Source organism: Lepidochelys kempii, chromosome 3 (assembly GCF_965140285.1).
Source record: "Lepidochelys kempii isolate rLepKem1 chromosome 3, rLepKem1.hap1, whole genome shotgun sequence".
NCBI classification, from domain to species: domain Eukaryota; kingdom Metazoa; phylum Chordata; order Testudines; family Cheloniidae; genus Lepidochelys; species Lepidochelys kempii.
Genome location: NC_136382.1, coordinates 102,081,543 through 102,098,601, shown reverse-complemented (window position 1 = coordinate 102,098,601; position 17,059 = coordinate 102,081,543). Strand labels below are relative to the sequence as shown.

The 17,059-nt window shown below is 38.8% G+C and overlaps 1 protein-coding gene across 1 annotated transcript in view; it reads left to right on the top strand.

The window, feature by feature from the left end:
- Nucleotides 1–17,059, top strand: part of MOXD1 (monooxygenase DBH like 1) — an 84,461-nt gene that overhangs the window by 18,755 nt on the left and 48,647 nt on the right. Inside the window, exons 2-4 of the mRNA XM_073335194.2 lie at nucleotides 923–1,069; nucleotides 1,751–1,918; nucleotides 2,047–2,130. Of these exons, the coding sequence (XP_073191295.1) occupies nucleotides 923–1,069; nucleotides 1,751–1,918; nucleotides 2,047–2,130 (399 nt within the window). The remainder of the gene's footprint in view (nucleotides 1–922; nucleotides 1,070–1,750; nucleotides 1,919–2,046; nucleotides 2,131–17,059) is intronic.

Sequence of the window (17,059 nt, the reverse complement as noted above, 5' to 3'; positions counted from 1 at the left end):
TCAGTGCACAGAGTAGCAAAAAACAAAAAATCTGCACAGAACAGGCCTAAAACTCAAAGAAGGGCATCTAAGAATATCCTGCTCCCCTTGTTCCTGAGCCTACGGAAGGCCTTTTTTATGAACACCACATGGTTGGGGCTCTGTCAATATGAGAGGTTGTGTCATCTTGAGGGAATGAGGCACAGCTAGCAAGCAGCTGCACATGGCAGCAAAGAAGTCAGGGGTGACAAGGTTAATGATGTGACATTATTGAAGCGATTTCTGAAATTATATGATATATCTGTTACACTGAAGACTGTGATCTTTCTTTCTTTTAAAATAGTCACTACAAACATTAGAGTGGGCTTTTTAAACTGATAGATGTGTAAACAAGACTATGCCATTGTAAGATGAATTTTGCTGTTTAATGATAATTTTCCAAAAAACCCCACACTAGTTAAAGCTAGAGTGGCTGGTTCCTTTAGATTTTTAGATTTCTTTTAGATTTTTTTTCCAATTATTTTTTGTAAGAAAAAATAGTAAATACTAAAATGTGGGGAGAGAGGAAAAGGAAGTGCTTTTGATATAAACATTAAGTGAAATTAACTCTTGCTGTACTGAAATCGGTAGAGTTACAGTAAAGATGAATTTGCTCATTATCTTTTAAGTATCCTATTTGTTTTTTCTAGGTGACTGGGCACAAGCAGTAAATTTATACCATTGTTAAAGAAGGATCTGCTTTAAGTTTCTGAGCCTCAGCTGTCTACTAGTAAGACTTAGGTGACTTTTTACTCAGAAAATTACCCAATTTCATTTACAATAAATCCTTTAGCAAACAATTGTTGTAGTTTCAATATTTTACATAAAGACATGTTTTGGATTTAATACTAGATCATTTTATAATGAATTATAGCAAGTTGGTTTTATTTTGTATTTTCAACAGGATTATTTTACAGATGCAAACAGAGCATTGAAGAAAGATTCTCAACAGGATTACCATCTTGAGTATGCTATGGAAAATAGTACACATACAATATTGGCTTTTAGCAGAGAGCTGCACACTTGTGACACAAATGATAAGAGTATAACGGTAAGGTGTTTTCCTTTTGTATAGAGAGACACACATAGATCAAGTACATAAAAATATACCATGACATTGAAGCCAGTTATCAAAAACTCCTCAGATTATAAAAAAGAAAAAGAACTACAGAAATTAATCTACCAAACGTGTTTATCCAGCTATTTGACTTTCCAAACTTTCCATTTTGGGGCTTCGATTAATCATGTAAAATTTCAATATTTGGATGTATTTTAGAAGGCATGGGCAGTTAAAGTCAAATTCGAATTTCTTTCCCTCCCCTTCTATCTGTTTCTCAGACCTTTCCCAAATTTCTTTTGTATTGAGTCTTACATGCTTGACGTCAGTACAGAAAGATGAGTTTCTGGAAAATTTGTGCATATAGCTTACTTACATATAAACTTACTAACCTTTGTGGGAAAGACACATATACCTTGATGGCACTCATTTCTCAGTGGCAGAGTAAACCTCCAACTGAGACCAGCTGAGCCCTGCAAGGAGATCTCTGTGAAACATGTTTGGAGGACAGCCGTTGTAGATACATGGGGGTGGATTATAAAAACAGGGAAAGGGTGGCACCAGCAGAGCAATGACAAGTCACTACAGCTCTGGATCTGCCTTGGGAATGTTGTGAACTAAACTGTGAGGAAGGACTTCTTCCTATACCTAATCAGAAAAGATTTTGTTTTCAAGGAGAGCACAGTAAGGGTGATATGGGCCTATCACCACAAAGACATAGGAGAAGCAGGCCAAAATTATCATGGATCAAATCGCGGCTCAAAGAGTCTACGTTTACTGAACCCTGAGAAAAAGAATGTTATATCTGCCTCTTTGCCATACTTTGACTTGACAAACCAAGACGTAAGTTACTTTGGGTTTTGTTTTTATTTGGAGATATGTAGTGGTGGGGGTGAGAGGCGGGGACTGAAGCAACATGAAAAAAGTTTGACTTTTATATTAGTGTTTTCTTTCCCTTTTTATTAAGACAGGTTCCTATACCGGACAAAGACACAACATATTGGTGCCAAATGTTTAAGATACCTATACATCATGAAAAGCATCATGTGATAAAGGTATGTGACTCAGTCTGAAGAGTCTAATTTATACCCTCCTGTTTAGAGATGTCCAGAGGACAGCAATTCTGTTTCACAGCAACTTTCAAGGTTTTCAAATTTGTTTTTGTTCTGCACTTGGACAAAAACAAAGAAACAAACAAGATCTTTCAACTGGTTTTGTGAAAACAGGAGTAAGGAAGGGTGTGTGTCTGTGTGTGTGTGTGTGTGTGTGACAGAGAGAGAGAAAGAATGGGTAAACTAATTTGGGTAAAAAAAAACAAAAAGCCACAGGCTTTTTTCCAAAGCTCACAGCAAATTCAAACTGATTTCAAAACTGCAACCAGTTAGCATTATTCCTTATATTATATATTTTTTAGCCTCTGTAACTTCTGGTTCAGGCTGAACCCAGAAGCACAAAAACACTTTGAGAAAGATGGTGCTTACACTCTTCCTCACAAAACCAATAATGTGATGTACCTTAGATTTCACAAAAGAGCCCACTCTCATAATAATTCTGTTCTACTTTGCCAGACCAAAGTGAAGTAGATAGTTCAAATAAATATCCATCTGTTTGGGTGCCTATCTGAATCAACAAACACTTTTTAGATTCACTCCTCATTAATTTAAGGTATGTAATTTGTAATCATAAAATTATTGTGTCAGTGTGAATAGATGTTAAAAGAACAAAGTAAGAATTATTTGAGAGAAATTTCAGTCTTGAGAAACAAAATTAGATGGTGCTAGTTAAAAGGAGCATGATCCTGCAGTTAGTAGTCCTTGACTTGAGTGGCACTATACAATTATTATGTATGAATAAGGGTTGCAGGATCAGGCCCAAGGTTTTAATTTTTCCTAAAGCCCATTGATGTTTCAAGTAAAAACATGAAGATGTTACTACTATTGTTGGGCTTCTCTGTTATGTTCATGCATCTCCAATAAGTTCGGTGAGATTGTAAGGGTCTAAAAACAAAAGGTACATCTACACTGCAAAAAACACCCCCAGCAGAGAGTCTCAGAGCCCAGGTCAGGCTGTGGACTTGTGCTACAGGGCTAAAAATAACAGTGCAGACATTCCTGCTTCGGCTGGAGTCCAGGCTCTGAAACCCAGCGACAGGCGTGGATCTCAGAGCCTAGGCTCCAGCCCAAGGCAGAATGTCTACACTTCTATATTTATCTCGGTAACACAATCCCAAGTAAGTTGACCTGGGTTCAGAGACTTGCTGCTGTGGGGTTCTTTTTCAGTGTATACATACCCTAAGAGAACTTGACCCATTATCTCAAATGTGTATATGAGACATGGTTATTCTGCGGTACCATGGGTTTAATCAATTTTCCAGTGGATAAATCGTTAGGTCCAAATGATGCTGCCAGTTACTTGCATGTAAATCCCATTGAAGTAGGTGGTAACCTGTTATACAGGGGTATATGTAAAACAGAATTTGGCCTGCAATATTAATGTGTGAAAACTCCTTGCTATGTGTTTTCAAATGATATAGGCTCAGAATATTAAGCACCTATGCACGTCTTTCAATGCTGATCTTAATAGCAACTGTACACATGTATGCTTCACTGAAAAGACTGTGTAACTTGCCTTAAGATGCTTTGGATGACAGCTACTATAGGTGCACCATGTGAATGTACTATGTGGCCGGTTGAAGTTTGAGAACTTCAGCTGAAATTCACTTATTGGTTGATTTTTTTTCACAGAAGTGTGGTGTTTCATATTCTGTATTTATGCTGTGATTTATAATGAATATTAGAATCTCATAAACTTTGAAAGTCTCCTGTTTGATATTTTATTATAAATAGCTGACAATTTTAATATTATTTTCAATGTTTTTCTGACTTGGGGAAGAAAGCAATGTTGTAATTTAAATGTTGTAGTACTCACTGACAGCTAAACTGATTACAGAGAGAAGGAGAGAAAAGGAATTGTGAAAATCCTGTTTTAGCATTTCTTTCTAAGGATAGAACTTGAATTTTCAGATATGTCACCCAGCTATATAGCTGACTTATACAGGCTTGTTGTGGATTTATACAGATGTATTCTTGCAAACACATTGTGCATTTTCAAATGCTTATTGATTACACAAAGGAATGGGATTATGGATCTCCAAAAAGGACATGGGCCATGCAAACAAAGATAGAAATGGACAAAGGACAAGCCAAATGCATTATCTGCTTTCAACAAACTGATTGGGCTATTTGGATGCATAAGTAGATGTTGATTCATGGTTTCTTCTGTTGTATACATTCAGCACAAACAAGGCATGCCACTTTTAGAAAGAGAAAAAGCCATGTGCATAACTTTAAGTACATAAGCAGTCTCATCAGCTTCAGAAGGACTAAACAATTAGTTATGTACAAATGCTTAAGTACTTTTACTGGTTTAAGTCCTTAAGGTGGTCCAGCTCCAAGTTAAGTAGAATTTGGTTCATATAGCACACCTTTTCTTTCTCTCTTTCATTTCTTTTTGTTAATTATTATTATCCTCTGACTAATTTATTTTCAGATATATTAATTTTCATTGTAAAGTACAATATTTTGTCTAGACAAGACCTTAGGGAAATAGAGATAAAAGTAAAGCTAGGTAGTGAAGAATGTCAAGATTCTCTGATTGTAGACGGTTGAGTTGAAAGAGGTAAAGAAAGGGAAGTGATTATTGTAAAAAAAAACCTGTGAAACCTGGGATGTGGTTCCAGTTAGGAGACATCAGCCCCCCGTTCCCACACACAGAACAGTCCAACTCTGCTGGTGGTGAGTAGGCTCCATCTTTCTAAAAGATGCAGTGTTCATTCTCCCTGCATTCCCCGGAGAAGCTATGTGCTTCACGAGTTCCTTCCAGGCAGTGCAGCTCTGCTTCACCCCCACTGTAGGCCTGAAAGCCACAATCTACCCCAACCGCTTTTAGGAAATATGGTTTTCTCTGGGTGAAGAGCCTGCCAAATTGAATGGTGTTGGCTGTTAGTTCAAAGGCATTTAAGACTGCATTAGGTGCTGTTTTGGAGACTTACATGTTAAGGAAGTTAGGGCCCAATCCTACAAACCTTTACTCATCCAAGTATCTACACTGGCATCCATTGAAGCCAGTGGGACTGTTTGTCTGGGTAAGGTGTTGCAGGATTGGGCCATTATTCCTACTACAAGGTACGGTAATGAAATAACATATGTTAGTGAACTAACAGTTCTTTCTATTAGTTCAGGATTTCACATACAATGTAAAATGCCAACTGCACTATTTTCATTATCTGGTACTTTGCTGTATGTAGAAAAAAACCCCATAACATTCACTTTGTTTTCTGTGGGCCAGATCCTCAGAAATCAGCATTTCTCCACTGCCTCTATATCTTAGAACAAGATGCACCAAGTGACAGGTAAATTACGTGAGAGACAAGGTTGGTGAGGTAATATCTTTTATTGGACCATCTTCTGTTGGTGAGAAAGACAAGCTTTCGAGCTACACAGAACATTTCTTCAGGTCTGGGGAAGGTACTCCGAGTGTCACAGCTAAATGCAAGGTGGAACAGATTTAGCATAAGTAGCTAGCACATATTTTAAGGGACCATTCAAGGTAGAGTGACCTGTTAACACCTCTGCAATCATAGGACAAAAAGAGGGAGTTAGTGGGTTACGGATGGTTGTAATAAGCCATAAATCCAGTGTTCAGTCCATGACTTTTAGTGTCTAGCAGAGTTATGAATTTAAGCTCCCAGGAATCGACATGGCTACAATTGCACTGCATACAACAGGTAAATTATGTAGCAGATAAGACTACTTCTGCATTCAACACTTACCTACAATGAGGACAGGAGCAAGTAACTATGCCTTACACCATATCTGCTAACAGAGAAGAGAACATAAGTACGATAAAGGGTCACTGAATCAGGGTTAAAAGAAAATAAGTACTTGTGGCACCTTAAAAAGAAAAGGCGTACTTGTGGCACTTTAGAGACTAACCAATTTATTTGAGCATAAGCTTTCGTGAGCTACAGCTCACTTCATCGGATGCATGCAGGGGAAAATACAGTGGGAGGATTTTATGTACACAGAGAACATGAAACAATGGGTGTTACCATACACATTGTAACGAGAGTGATCAGGTAAGGTGAGCTATTACCAGCAGGAGAGGAAAAAACCAAACCAAACAAACAAAAAACCTTTTGTAATGATAATCAAAGTGAAAAGGTGGGCCATTTCCAGCAGTTGACCAGAACATGTGAGGAACAGTGGGGGGTGGGTGGGGGAGGGGAGGGGAATAAACATGGGGAAATAGTTTTACTTTGTGTAATGACACATCCACTCCCAGTCTTTATTCAAGCCTAATGTAATGGTGTCCAGTTTGCAAATTAATTCCAATTCAGGGGTCTCTCGTTGGAGTCTGTTTCTGAAGTTTTTTTATTGAAGAATTGTGACTTTTAGGTCTGTAAACGAGTGACCAGAGAGACTGAAGTGTTCTCCGACTGGTTTTTGAATGTTATCATTCTTGACCTCTGATTTGTGTCCATTTATTCTTTTACATAGAGACTGTCCGGTTTGGCCAGTGTACATGGCAGAGGGGCATTGCTGGCACATGATGGCATATATCACATTGGTAGATGCGCAGGTGAACGAGCCTCTGATAGTGTTGCTGATGTGATTAGGCCCTATGATGGTGTCCCTTGAATAGATATGTGGACACAGTTGGCAAGGGGCTTTGTTGCAAGGATAGGTTCCTGGGTTCGTGTTTTTGTTGTGTGGTGTGTGGTTGCTGGTGAGTATTTGCTTCAGGTTGGGGGGCTGTCTGTAAGCAAGGACTGGCCTGTCTCCTAAGATCTGTGAGAGTGATGGGTCATCCTTCAGGATAGGTTGTAGATACTTGATGATGCGCTGGAGAGGTTTCAGTTTGGGGGCTGAAGGTGATGGCTAGTGGCGTTCTGTTATTTCCTTTGTTGGGCCTGTCCTGTAGTAGGTAACTTCTGGGTATAATCAGGGTTATGATTTCTCATTTTAATTTTCCTTTATTTTATATTTCTTGGAACTTTAAGTTCCTTGAGATAGGGACTGTGTCTGCCTATATATTTGTGCAGGCTCTACTAAACCCTCCAGTTTGAAGGCTGTAGGAGCTACTGCAATACAAATAATATAATAATAAATAATAATAAATGATCAATTTACCTGTCATAAATACAAAGTATACTTTCAACAACATAGAGAGGAAGCTATTTGAACCAGAGTCAGTACCAGGCACTAAACTGTATTTGTATACAGCTTCAAACAGTAGAACAGTATCTCCTCCTCTTGTTTCACTAAACTTCTAAGGGTTTGTTCAGGCTTCATCTATACCCACTCGATCCCATTATGAACTTTCTGGCTGCAGAACCAAATATCAGTGCAAGAGGCCAATTTTAAAAATCGCAATAGGTAGAACTGAAGAATCATAGAATCATAGAATATCAGGGTTGGAAGGGACCCCAGAAGGTCATCTAGTCCAACCCCCTGCTCGAAGCAGGACCAATTCCCAGTTAAATCATCCCAGCCAGGGCTTTGTCAAGCCTGACCTTAAAAACCGCTAAGGAAGGAGATTCTACCACCTCCCTAGGTAACGCATTCCAGTGTTTCACCACCCTCTTAGTGAAAAAGTTTTTCCTAATATCCAATCTAAACCTCCCCCACTGCAACTTGAGACCATTACTCCTCGTTCTGTCATCTGCTACCATTGAGAACAGTCTAGAGCCATCCTCTTTGGAACCCCCTTTCAGGTAGTTGAAAGCAGCTATCAAATCCCCCCTCATTCTTCTCTTCTGCAGGCTAAACAATCCCAGCTCCCTCAGCCTCTCCTCATAACTCATGTGTTCCAGTCCCCTAATCATTTTTGTTGCCCTTCGCTGGACTCTCTCCAATTTATCCACATCCTTCTTGTAGTGTGGGGCCCAAAACTGGACACAGTACTTTAGATGAGGCCTCACCAATGTCGAATAGAGGGGAACGATCACGTCCCTCGATCTGCTCGCTATGCCCCTACTTATACATCCCAAAATGCCATTGGCCTTCTTGGCAACAAGGGCACACTGCTGACTCATATCCAGCTTCTCGTCCACTGTCACCCCTAGGTCCTTTTCCGCAGAACTGCTGCCTAGCCATTCGGTCCCTAGTCTGTAGCTGTGCATTGGGTTCTTCTGTCCTAAGTGCAGGACCCTGCACTTATCCTTATTGAACCTCATCAGATTTCTTTTGGCCCAATCCTCCAATTTGTCTAGGTCCTTCTGTATCCTATCCCTCCTCTCCAGCGTATCTACCACTCCTCCCAGTTTAGTATCATCCGCAAATTTGCTGAGAATGCAATCCACACCATCCTCCAGATCATTTATGAAGATATTGAACAAAACCGGCCCCAGGACCGACCCTTGGGGTACTCCACTTGATACCGGCTGCCAACTAGACATGGAGCCATTGATCACTACCCGTTGAGCCCGACAATCTAGCCAGCTTTCTACCCACCTTATAGTGCATTCATCCAGCCCATACTTCCTTAACTTAAGAAGGGGACATGTTGGGGATAGAGTATGTCAGGCATCATCTAATCCACACGCTGGACCTGTAAGATGGCTGTACAGTAGCTCTGAAACCCCAAGATGAAACTGTCTTTGTTTATCAGAGCAGTGTACATCACCTCTGTGCAAAAACCTCCCACAGCTAGATGTGCATTTGCCTGTCTTGTTGCTTGCAGCTCCAAGATGTGGCATATGCTTGGGGCTTGCGGCCATGAAGTATGTTTTTATTTTTCCTATACATAGAAATTAGCCCTGAGTTTTCTCAAATGCAGGGGCTCAGGCTTTGTGTTGTATTTGTTACTCAAGACTTTCTAAAATATAAGTTTAAGTCTATTGATTATTCAGATTCTTGCACTGCTCTAGATAATTATTAACTAGCCATTCTTGAAAATGAAAGTTTGTCTCACTTCTTTTTCTAAATGTGCTTTTATTGAAATGAGTACACAAAGAGTATCATATTCATAAGACAAAGTCCTCTGCACCACATAAGCTTCTCACAGGAAATGAGTGGGGTGTGGGGGGGTGTCTGCTGATTGGGTAGTCCCACTGCCCTATGAAAAGGTCTCTGCATCGGTCTTGCATAAACCACATTGAGCATGGATTTTGTGTGCATGGATAATTGGCCTAGAGGGGCCACTGGTGCTATGCCAACCCTTAGATTGGGGTAGGAGCTATGTCAGTAAGAGAGAGAGAGAGCAGCTCCACTCCCCCAATTGCTCTGTATGCCACCTGCCTGGTGCCTGAATACTCAGGTTTTCTGCGGGTAATGAAAGGGTTAGTTTAGGTTATGCCATTTTATCTGGTCAAAGATTACATTTTTTAAAAATTCTTTTTATTATTTCTCATTCTATGTAAGAGTTCTCCCCTGGAGGCACATTGAAACTTCTGAAATCCATTTAAGTACCATCGTGCACTCTGATTTCCATTGCTTATCTACATCGTGTGACAACACATCTCTTTTGTCACGTCAGGTCTCAGCATTTCTCCCTGTGGTGTTGAGGAGACCTGGGGTAAAACAGGCTGACACTGGAGGTTTAATATTTCACATGGTTTATTTACAATATTTACAGAGTTGGCCCCAAAGCATCTTTAAACAAAAACAAAAAAATTACATTTCCTAACACCAGCTGGAGTACTGCCTCTTTTTATGTCACTACCAGTTGCCAGCCACCCTCTCTGGGTCCAGCTACGTTGAGAACCAAGGCCCCCACCCCAAACAAAAGATTTCCGCTTATAGAGGAAAACAGCTCTTCACTACAAGAAACCTTTTCCCTTCACTGCATGCAACCCTTCTGCAGCGTGTTTGTCATCCATCCTCTCTTATCCCTCTCAATGGAAGAGATTTTTAAAGGTCACAGGCTGCCCTTCATTAAACTCATGTGTCGATAATTAACTTGAGGATAACCTCTTTCAGTTCATAGGAAAAAGTGCTTTAATCATTTTAAGACTACTATACCTACCTTCAACCACCCTTCCAGAACTGCCAGGTCTGACTTTGTCACAATATATAAAAATGTTACCAGATCGCTTTCACTATTAATGCTTCGTATATCTATTATTTTTGTCTTATTTTTCAATTTATCTGGTGACCTTATTTCTTGATTCTTTTTCTGAGCTTGCACCATACAGATGTTTGCCATACATATGTCATGAAAATGACAGTTTCAAATTCATGAGAAACGCTTCTACAGAAACTATATTTTTGAAGCGTGTTTTAGTGCTTTTATCTCTTTCTGTTCATGATTCTTCAGTAACATTTTTTTTTTTTTACAGTTTTTAGCTTAGGCCTCGGTGCTTTCTTTCTCCCTAAGACTTATTTTAAGTGGATTACTTACTAATTTAACTGCATCAGCCAAAATTATATTATACATTACTTTGGACCTGTGCTTCTTAGGTATAAATGCTGACCTCAGATCTCCCAAATGCAGCATTATATTTCCTACTGCAATTAAAAAACTTAAATACAGTATTACCTGCTTTATACAAATGTTCTCCCAACACACCTGGCATACCTCTGTTTCCCTTCACGTACTTGAGTGGTGTATACACACTTCTGTCAATTTATAACATCTGTTGATGAAAGAATGTATGTTTTAGAAGCCAGGAACTCCATAATCACTTTGCTTGAAGGTTTTTCAGCACTAAGTGTAACATGACCATACTAGTTTCAACACCCAATCCATTTTTCCTTCTTATTTGCTTAACCTCCTTAAAGTATCTGTTTAAAAATTTGTGGAACCAATCTTGCAACTCCTAGTAATAATAATCTCTACATGAATAGTAGTAATAGGCAGAAAAAAGTTGTCTGAGACTGAATATTGGTATTAAGGATATCTTCCATGGCTTGCAGTGTTGTAGTCATGTTGGTACCTGGATATTAGGGAGACAAGGTGGGTGAGGTAATATCTTTTATTGGACCAACTTCAGTTTGTGAAAGAAAAGCTTTCAAGCTTACTAAGTTGGTCCAATACCCACCTTGTCTCTCTAGTATAAAGGATAGTCAAAGCAAGTAGTATAAAATAAGAACTAACTTACCCAGAATTTGGAACCTTCACCCAGAACTTTGAACCAGCCTTGCTGAAGATACAAAGAAATCAGCCAATGTGTTTCTTACCCACCCCCCCTGCCATTATTTTTAATTTTCATGCTGCTTGGAGGTTCTGTCTGGGACCAGAAGCAGAATAGCCAAAATACTGGAAGAAAGGCTGCGCTATTTCCATGACCAAATGGCACCAGAAAGTATTACAAATCCCATCAGAGAGCCTGCTTTTATGAGATTTGCAGCACAATTTTGCAGACTCTGCAGAGATTCAGAGAGTATGGATGATGTTTGGATACGTACTCAAACCATCTCTTTCATGTGTCTCCATTCATTGTGCAGTATCACTCATGAGAATGGAGCAAACATGTTGACCAGTGATGGAATGGGAGAAAGTACAATGCTTAGGGTTTATATGGGTAGACACATAAGACACAATCAAAAATACATCTGGTTGGTCAAATATCAAGTATCTCTGAGTGTCTCTTGTACAATAAAACAAATAGCATATTGACACAAATAAACCTTTTTCATCATTATTAATATGTTGGGTGATAGAGAAGGTAGTGATAAAGGATTTTTAACTCAAATTTCTTAGGGAAGTAAATCACTTTGAGTCCCATTGATGTATCCTACTTCAAAATAAAAAAAAACCTATTGTTTTTTTTAAGTCTGCTTTGAGGAGGTTTGGATTTTTTGCATAGGCAATTATTTTTTCTTTTAATCATCAAAGGATAAGTGAGAGAATAATCAAATCAGGCCATATATTTCACCAGGAAAAGCCTAGTTATAGAACACTGAAAAATGTTGAAGTACACTGTTGCATAACATATGTAACCAGTTTTCCAATACTGGTCTTACAACTAGAAGGGAATGCCTTTTAAACTAAGATTTATCGGCATTGGAGCTGGCTAGCAGCTGCTGGTTAAACTTCATTTTCAGATTCATAGTAATCTCTTATTAGAAAGCAGAATCCCTCAAAAATCTTGTTGCCAAGAGAGACTGGGCTTTTGGACATGGGAATGCTTTAGTAATACCAAAGACTCCAGTGTGAAAAACACAAAGGGACTCCAGTTTAAGAGACTGATTGATTAAAAGCCAGAGAGGCGGCTTGTAGCCTTTGGTACCTAAATGGGGGCACTGATTTTTATGTTGAATGATACCAGACAGTAACTTCTTGTTGTTCTCTGGCCTGAACTTTTACGTTTTGCTTAATGTCATAACTCTGGAAAATTGCATCAGACAGTCTGAAACAAAAAAGTTCTGTATTTTACATGTACATTGCATGTGCACAACAATTTCAACCCTATAAAATTAGATTGTCTGCAAAGTGTTCATCCTGTGCCACAAAGCTTGCAAGCTATCTGGCCTTTGACCTGGTGGGCTCTCACTTCATTGCAAGCCTGAACAGGCACATTAGATTATGCAATGTCAAAAATCACTCCACTGAACTGGCAGAAGATTCAAACTTTTCCAAGAAAACCCCCTTAAATGTACACCTGGCACATTTCAAGCACTGTCCCTTCATGCTGTAGGTGATTGTGTGCCTCAGACTTGTGAGCAAAAATAGTAGCATCTATAGCCACATCAGAGTTGGTTGTGCAGCCAAACTCCACATTTCTCAGTGGAGTGTAATCCTCCCCTGAAGTTTTGTCTGTATTCCTTTCTAATAAGAAATATGTAAAGGGTGCAGCTCCTTCTATTTAGCCCCATATTACACTGTACACTGATACTCCATTCCATTGTGGCTAGCTGCAGAACATGAACATCTGAATTCACCCACTCCTATCACCTTGGTCTTCTTTTCTAACTAAATGATCACCCAAGCTCTATACTGATGCACTCACAATGTGATCATGCAATAGGCAGCTACATACTCTATACAGGCCTTCTGGTTCACATGGACCACAACTTCTTCTTAAGAGAATGACCAGTATCATAACTTAAACTTTTTCTTAAAATCCAGCATAGTGAAGGGACACAAGTATGTGTGCCCTGATCCTCTGGGATTCAGCTCCCTAATCCCCAAATCTTCTAACTGCCCCTTTCCATGATGGAAGAATTTGTCTGCTTTGAGGGGTCATCATCTATCTATGCTTGATATTAAGGCTCCATTCCCACATTTGATCTCCTACTCCATCTGTTTCCCCTCCTCCCCCCACTCTCTGTTCTGTGTATGGTTTTGGGGATGTGGAAGTAGATAAAGGGAATTTGGATTCAGGCCTCTGAAATGAGCAGGAGTCAGGCTAACTCTAGCTTTAATAATGCGAGATTTGTAGAAGCGGGGATAGTGCAAAGCGAGTGGAAAAGAACTGTGAAAGAGGCTGTTGTGACCTTGTATTAAGAATAGAATGTAGACTATAAGAGAAATTGGTGAGAAAAATAAGAGATCATGAAGGAATATGTATAAACAATATGCAGCTGTTATTATTGTCTGTAATAAAGGTATAAATGCTTGCTCGAATTGTTTATCTTTAGAGATACCTGCCTAGGTGGGGGAAACCCTGAGTCCTAGTGCACTCTCTCCCTTTGTGCAATTGCTTGAGATAATAAAGTGCATCTGTCTTGCTGCACCCAACCTGAGAGGGAGAACTGTGTTTTTCTCCAACAGGGATATGGTAGCGACTAACCAATGCAGTAGTGTAGTTGAGGGTAAACAGAATTTACCCACTTCTTACTGGGAGAATATGGAGTTTAGTTTAGGGGTTTACCCATGTCTTTTTTTACTACTACATCACTGAACCAATGCACCAAAGATGCAAGGAAATCCTGTTATAGGAATGTCTGCAATTAGTCTGACTATTCTCCCCATCATGGTAGGTAATAAAACATTCCTGTAACCTGTAAATATATAGTCTGTAAATATATATCCGCCAAAATGATGCTGCAGTGGTCAGGTGTATACCACTCTTTGTGTAAATACCAGCATAGCTAGGCTATAAGTAGGTAATAAAATACCAATGAATGAGACAACTGAGCATGAGTAAGGATGGTTGTATCTGGACCATACTGAATAGCATGCCCACCTAAGTCCTAATAATACTGTGCCTATTTCCCTGGTGATCAATTTTCTAGATCAGACAAGCCAGGTAGGTTTAGCATCCTTGCCAGAGCCTCCTTAGAAGCACTTTTGAGTACTACAGGTTTATAGGTATCACTACCTGGGGAATTCCAGTTGGTGTCAAATCCTAGTTATCTGGTTATTCTCCACAGAGTGAACAATTATGATTGGAGGATACCCATCTATCCATCAGGTAATGAGATGGGAACAGCTGCTTCCAGAGTATCCTCTGAATGATGTGTCATAGTGACCCCAAAATCCAGTTGTAAACTCATCTTTCCAATGACTGCTTATTTCAGGGGCCAGTGAATGAAACTGTTACTGAAATGCGGATCCATATGTTCCAATGAACTCTTAAAGTTGAACAAACAAAATTACATTAATATAACCATGGAAAAAAACTCAGGCAAAACCACTCTGCCACATCAGTCAAATTCCTGCTGAGGTCACACAAATATAACATCTCAATACACATCAGGTGACAGCTGGATCACTGTTGGCTTCTGAGTGTCCTTTGCACCAGGACCCAAGGGAAATTATACCTGGCTAAGTATACTCTAGCTCATAACATATTTAAAAATATAAAAACAAAAACTACCTCTGGCCCGATGAAACATACAAAGACAAAGTTGCTATAAAGCTTCTGATGCACCCTTCATCATTACATCCTCTGCCCCATCCCTCTCTTTCATTTCCCTTCTTATTATGTATGGACTCATTTTAGATGTTAAGATATTTAGGCATGGGCTGTGTCTTCCTCTTTGTTTAATGAGGTGCCTATCACAATTTTGGGTGCTGGAAAAGTTATGAATGATAATAACAATATTCAAATAGTACTAATTACTTTGAAAGAGTAGTATTATCTGAAGCTGACCCTTATTATGTTTCCACTGATGCTGAATAGTACTTTATTCCACTGAAATCAATGGGACTACTTATGGAGCAAGGAGCTACCCTATGCAAGGGTATCAGAATCTGGTCTAATATTAGAGAATGTGAATTTCATGGAATTAATTAACATTAATTAACTTTAACATGCTTTACCACACTACTGAGCCACATACAATTTGCACCCTTTCTCTTTTCTATATGTTACTTCTTTAAGCCTTTGGAGGGCAGGGACCATGGGTAAAATTTTCAAAAGTGTTTGAGTGACTGAGGATAGAGTTTAAGTCCCATGTTCAAGAACCCAAGTGCTTTTGAAAATTATATCCCATGTCTTTATTTTTTACTTGCAACAGTATCTAGTAAATGTTTAGTGTTACAGAAAGATTAGAGATGGGTGAAACTTTTTAAGTGAATAGTTTACTTACCAAAAAATGCTGTTTCAGGACAACTGAAATGGTTCATGAATTCACTTTGATTTGGGAAATAGTTTTGGCTTAGAGAACAGAAAAAATACCATATGCCTAAACAGACTGATCACAGAGAACTGTCAGCAGTCATTCCAGAAAGTTTTTTTTTTTTTAAAAAAAGTTTCCCCCCAACAAAAAAGTCAAATATTGTTTAGCAGCAAACAAATAAATTACAGTACTGGTTTTTGGATCTGAAACATAAGAAGTTTATTGCTTCATTATTTTCACAGATTAATTTTGTGTGGTGTGTGTGAGCTGCACTGAAATCTAAGATTCTGTGGTCGTACTGTATGTGTATCACAGCTACCATGCCAGTATGCCTCATGCTTGAGAAAGAAATGACAGGATGGCAAAGTAAGATAACTGAATGAAACATGTATTTTCTTGACCCAAACATTTTATCAGTTTACTCCTCAGGGTTGCATTTTTTACTCTGTTACTGCAATCTGTTATCTTAACAGTCTGAGGACATACCTGAGGGGGAAACAAGTCTTTGTGAGTGCTCATTGTGATGTATGTTTCTTTTGGTTTGAGATGACTTTTAAGTTCTGAAACTCTTCCTAGGTAGTAAGTTCAAACTGGTTAGTTGGAACTAAAAGCAGAAATTTAGGAGTGGACTGGGTGACAGTTGTAATTGTTGTCCACCTGTGCTTATTTTGAAATCTTTGCTGTTACTATTTTGTTTTTGTTTGTTTCTTCTTACCCAATTAAAGTTATTTAGTTTATGGTTGCATGGCTGCTAATTGGGTATATGGAGGTGTAACAGTTATTCAGATTTTTTACTTTAATTATGATGATTTGGGGGGGATTGCATGAATTTAGAATCATTTAATTTAATTATGATAATCTTTGAGGAAATGGGGGGAACAGCATGAATTTAGAAATGCAAAATACAGAGCAGCATTTAGCTGCAACTGCATATTTATTCAAGTGAAAATCCTACAGTTTCAAGCTACAGTACAGTAATCAAGTCTTAATGAGGTATAATAGTGAAATTTAAATAAGTGTCTCTTATTACATTAAGCAGCATGGTCAATCAGCAAACAAATGTCTCCTTTTTAACCATAAACAGGAAATGTCAATGCTCTGAATAACATTTTCCATTCAGACGGTTAGGACATTGTTCCCCACAGTGATGACAGAATTTGTGTTCAGTAACCTTGCTAGATAGTTTAAATTACCCTCAGAAGCAGTTAAACCCAGACTCAACAACAGTTTATAAAATAAATAAACAAACAACACTGTTATTTCAATTCAGGATTATGTTCTTCATTTGAAACTGTCACTGAATACACTCTGCATGCACTAAGAAGGAATCATTCAAGTTTAAATGTCTGGAGTTGTCGTATGGAAAGTTTCCCATCCTCCAAGGGAAATTTACCTAATCTCATCATTTGGCTCTTTCTCCTGCAGGCTGGGCCTTTTCCTATTTAAGCGATCTTTGAATTAAATTGTTGTAAGA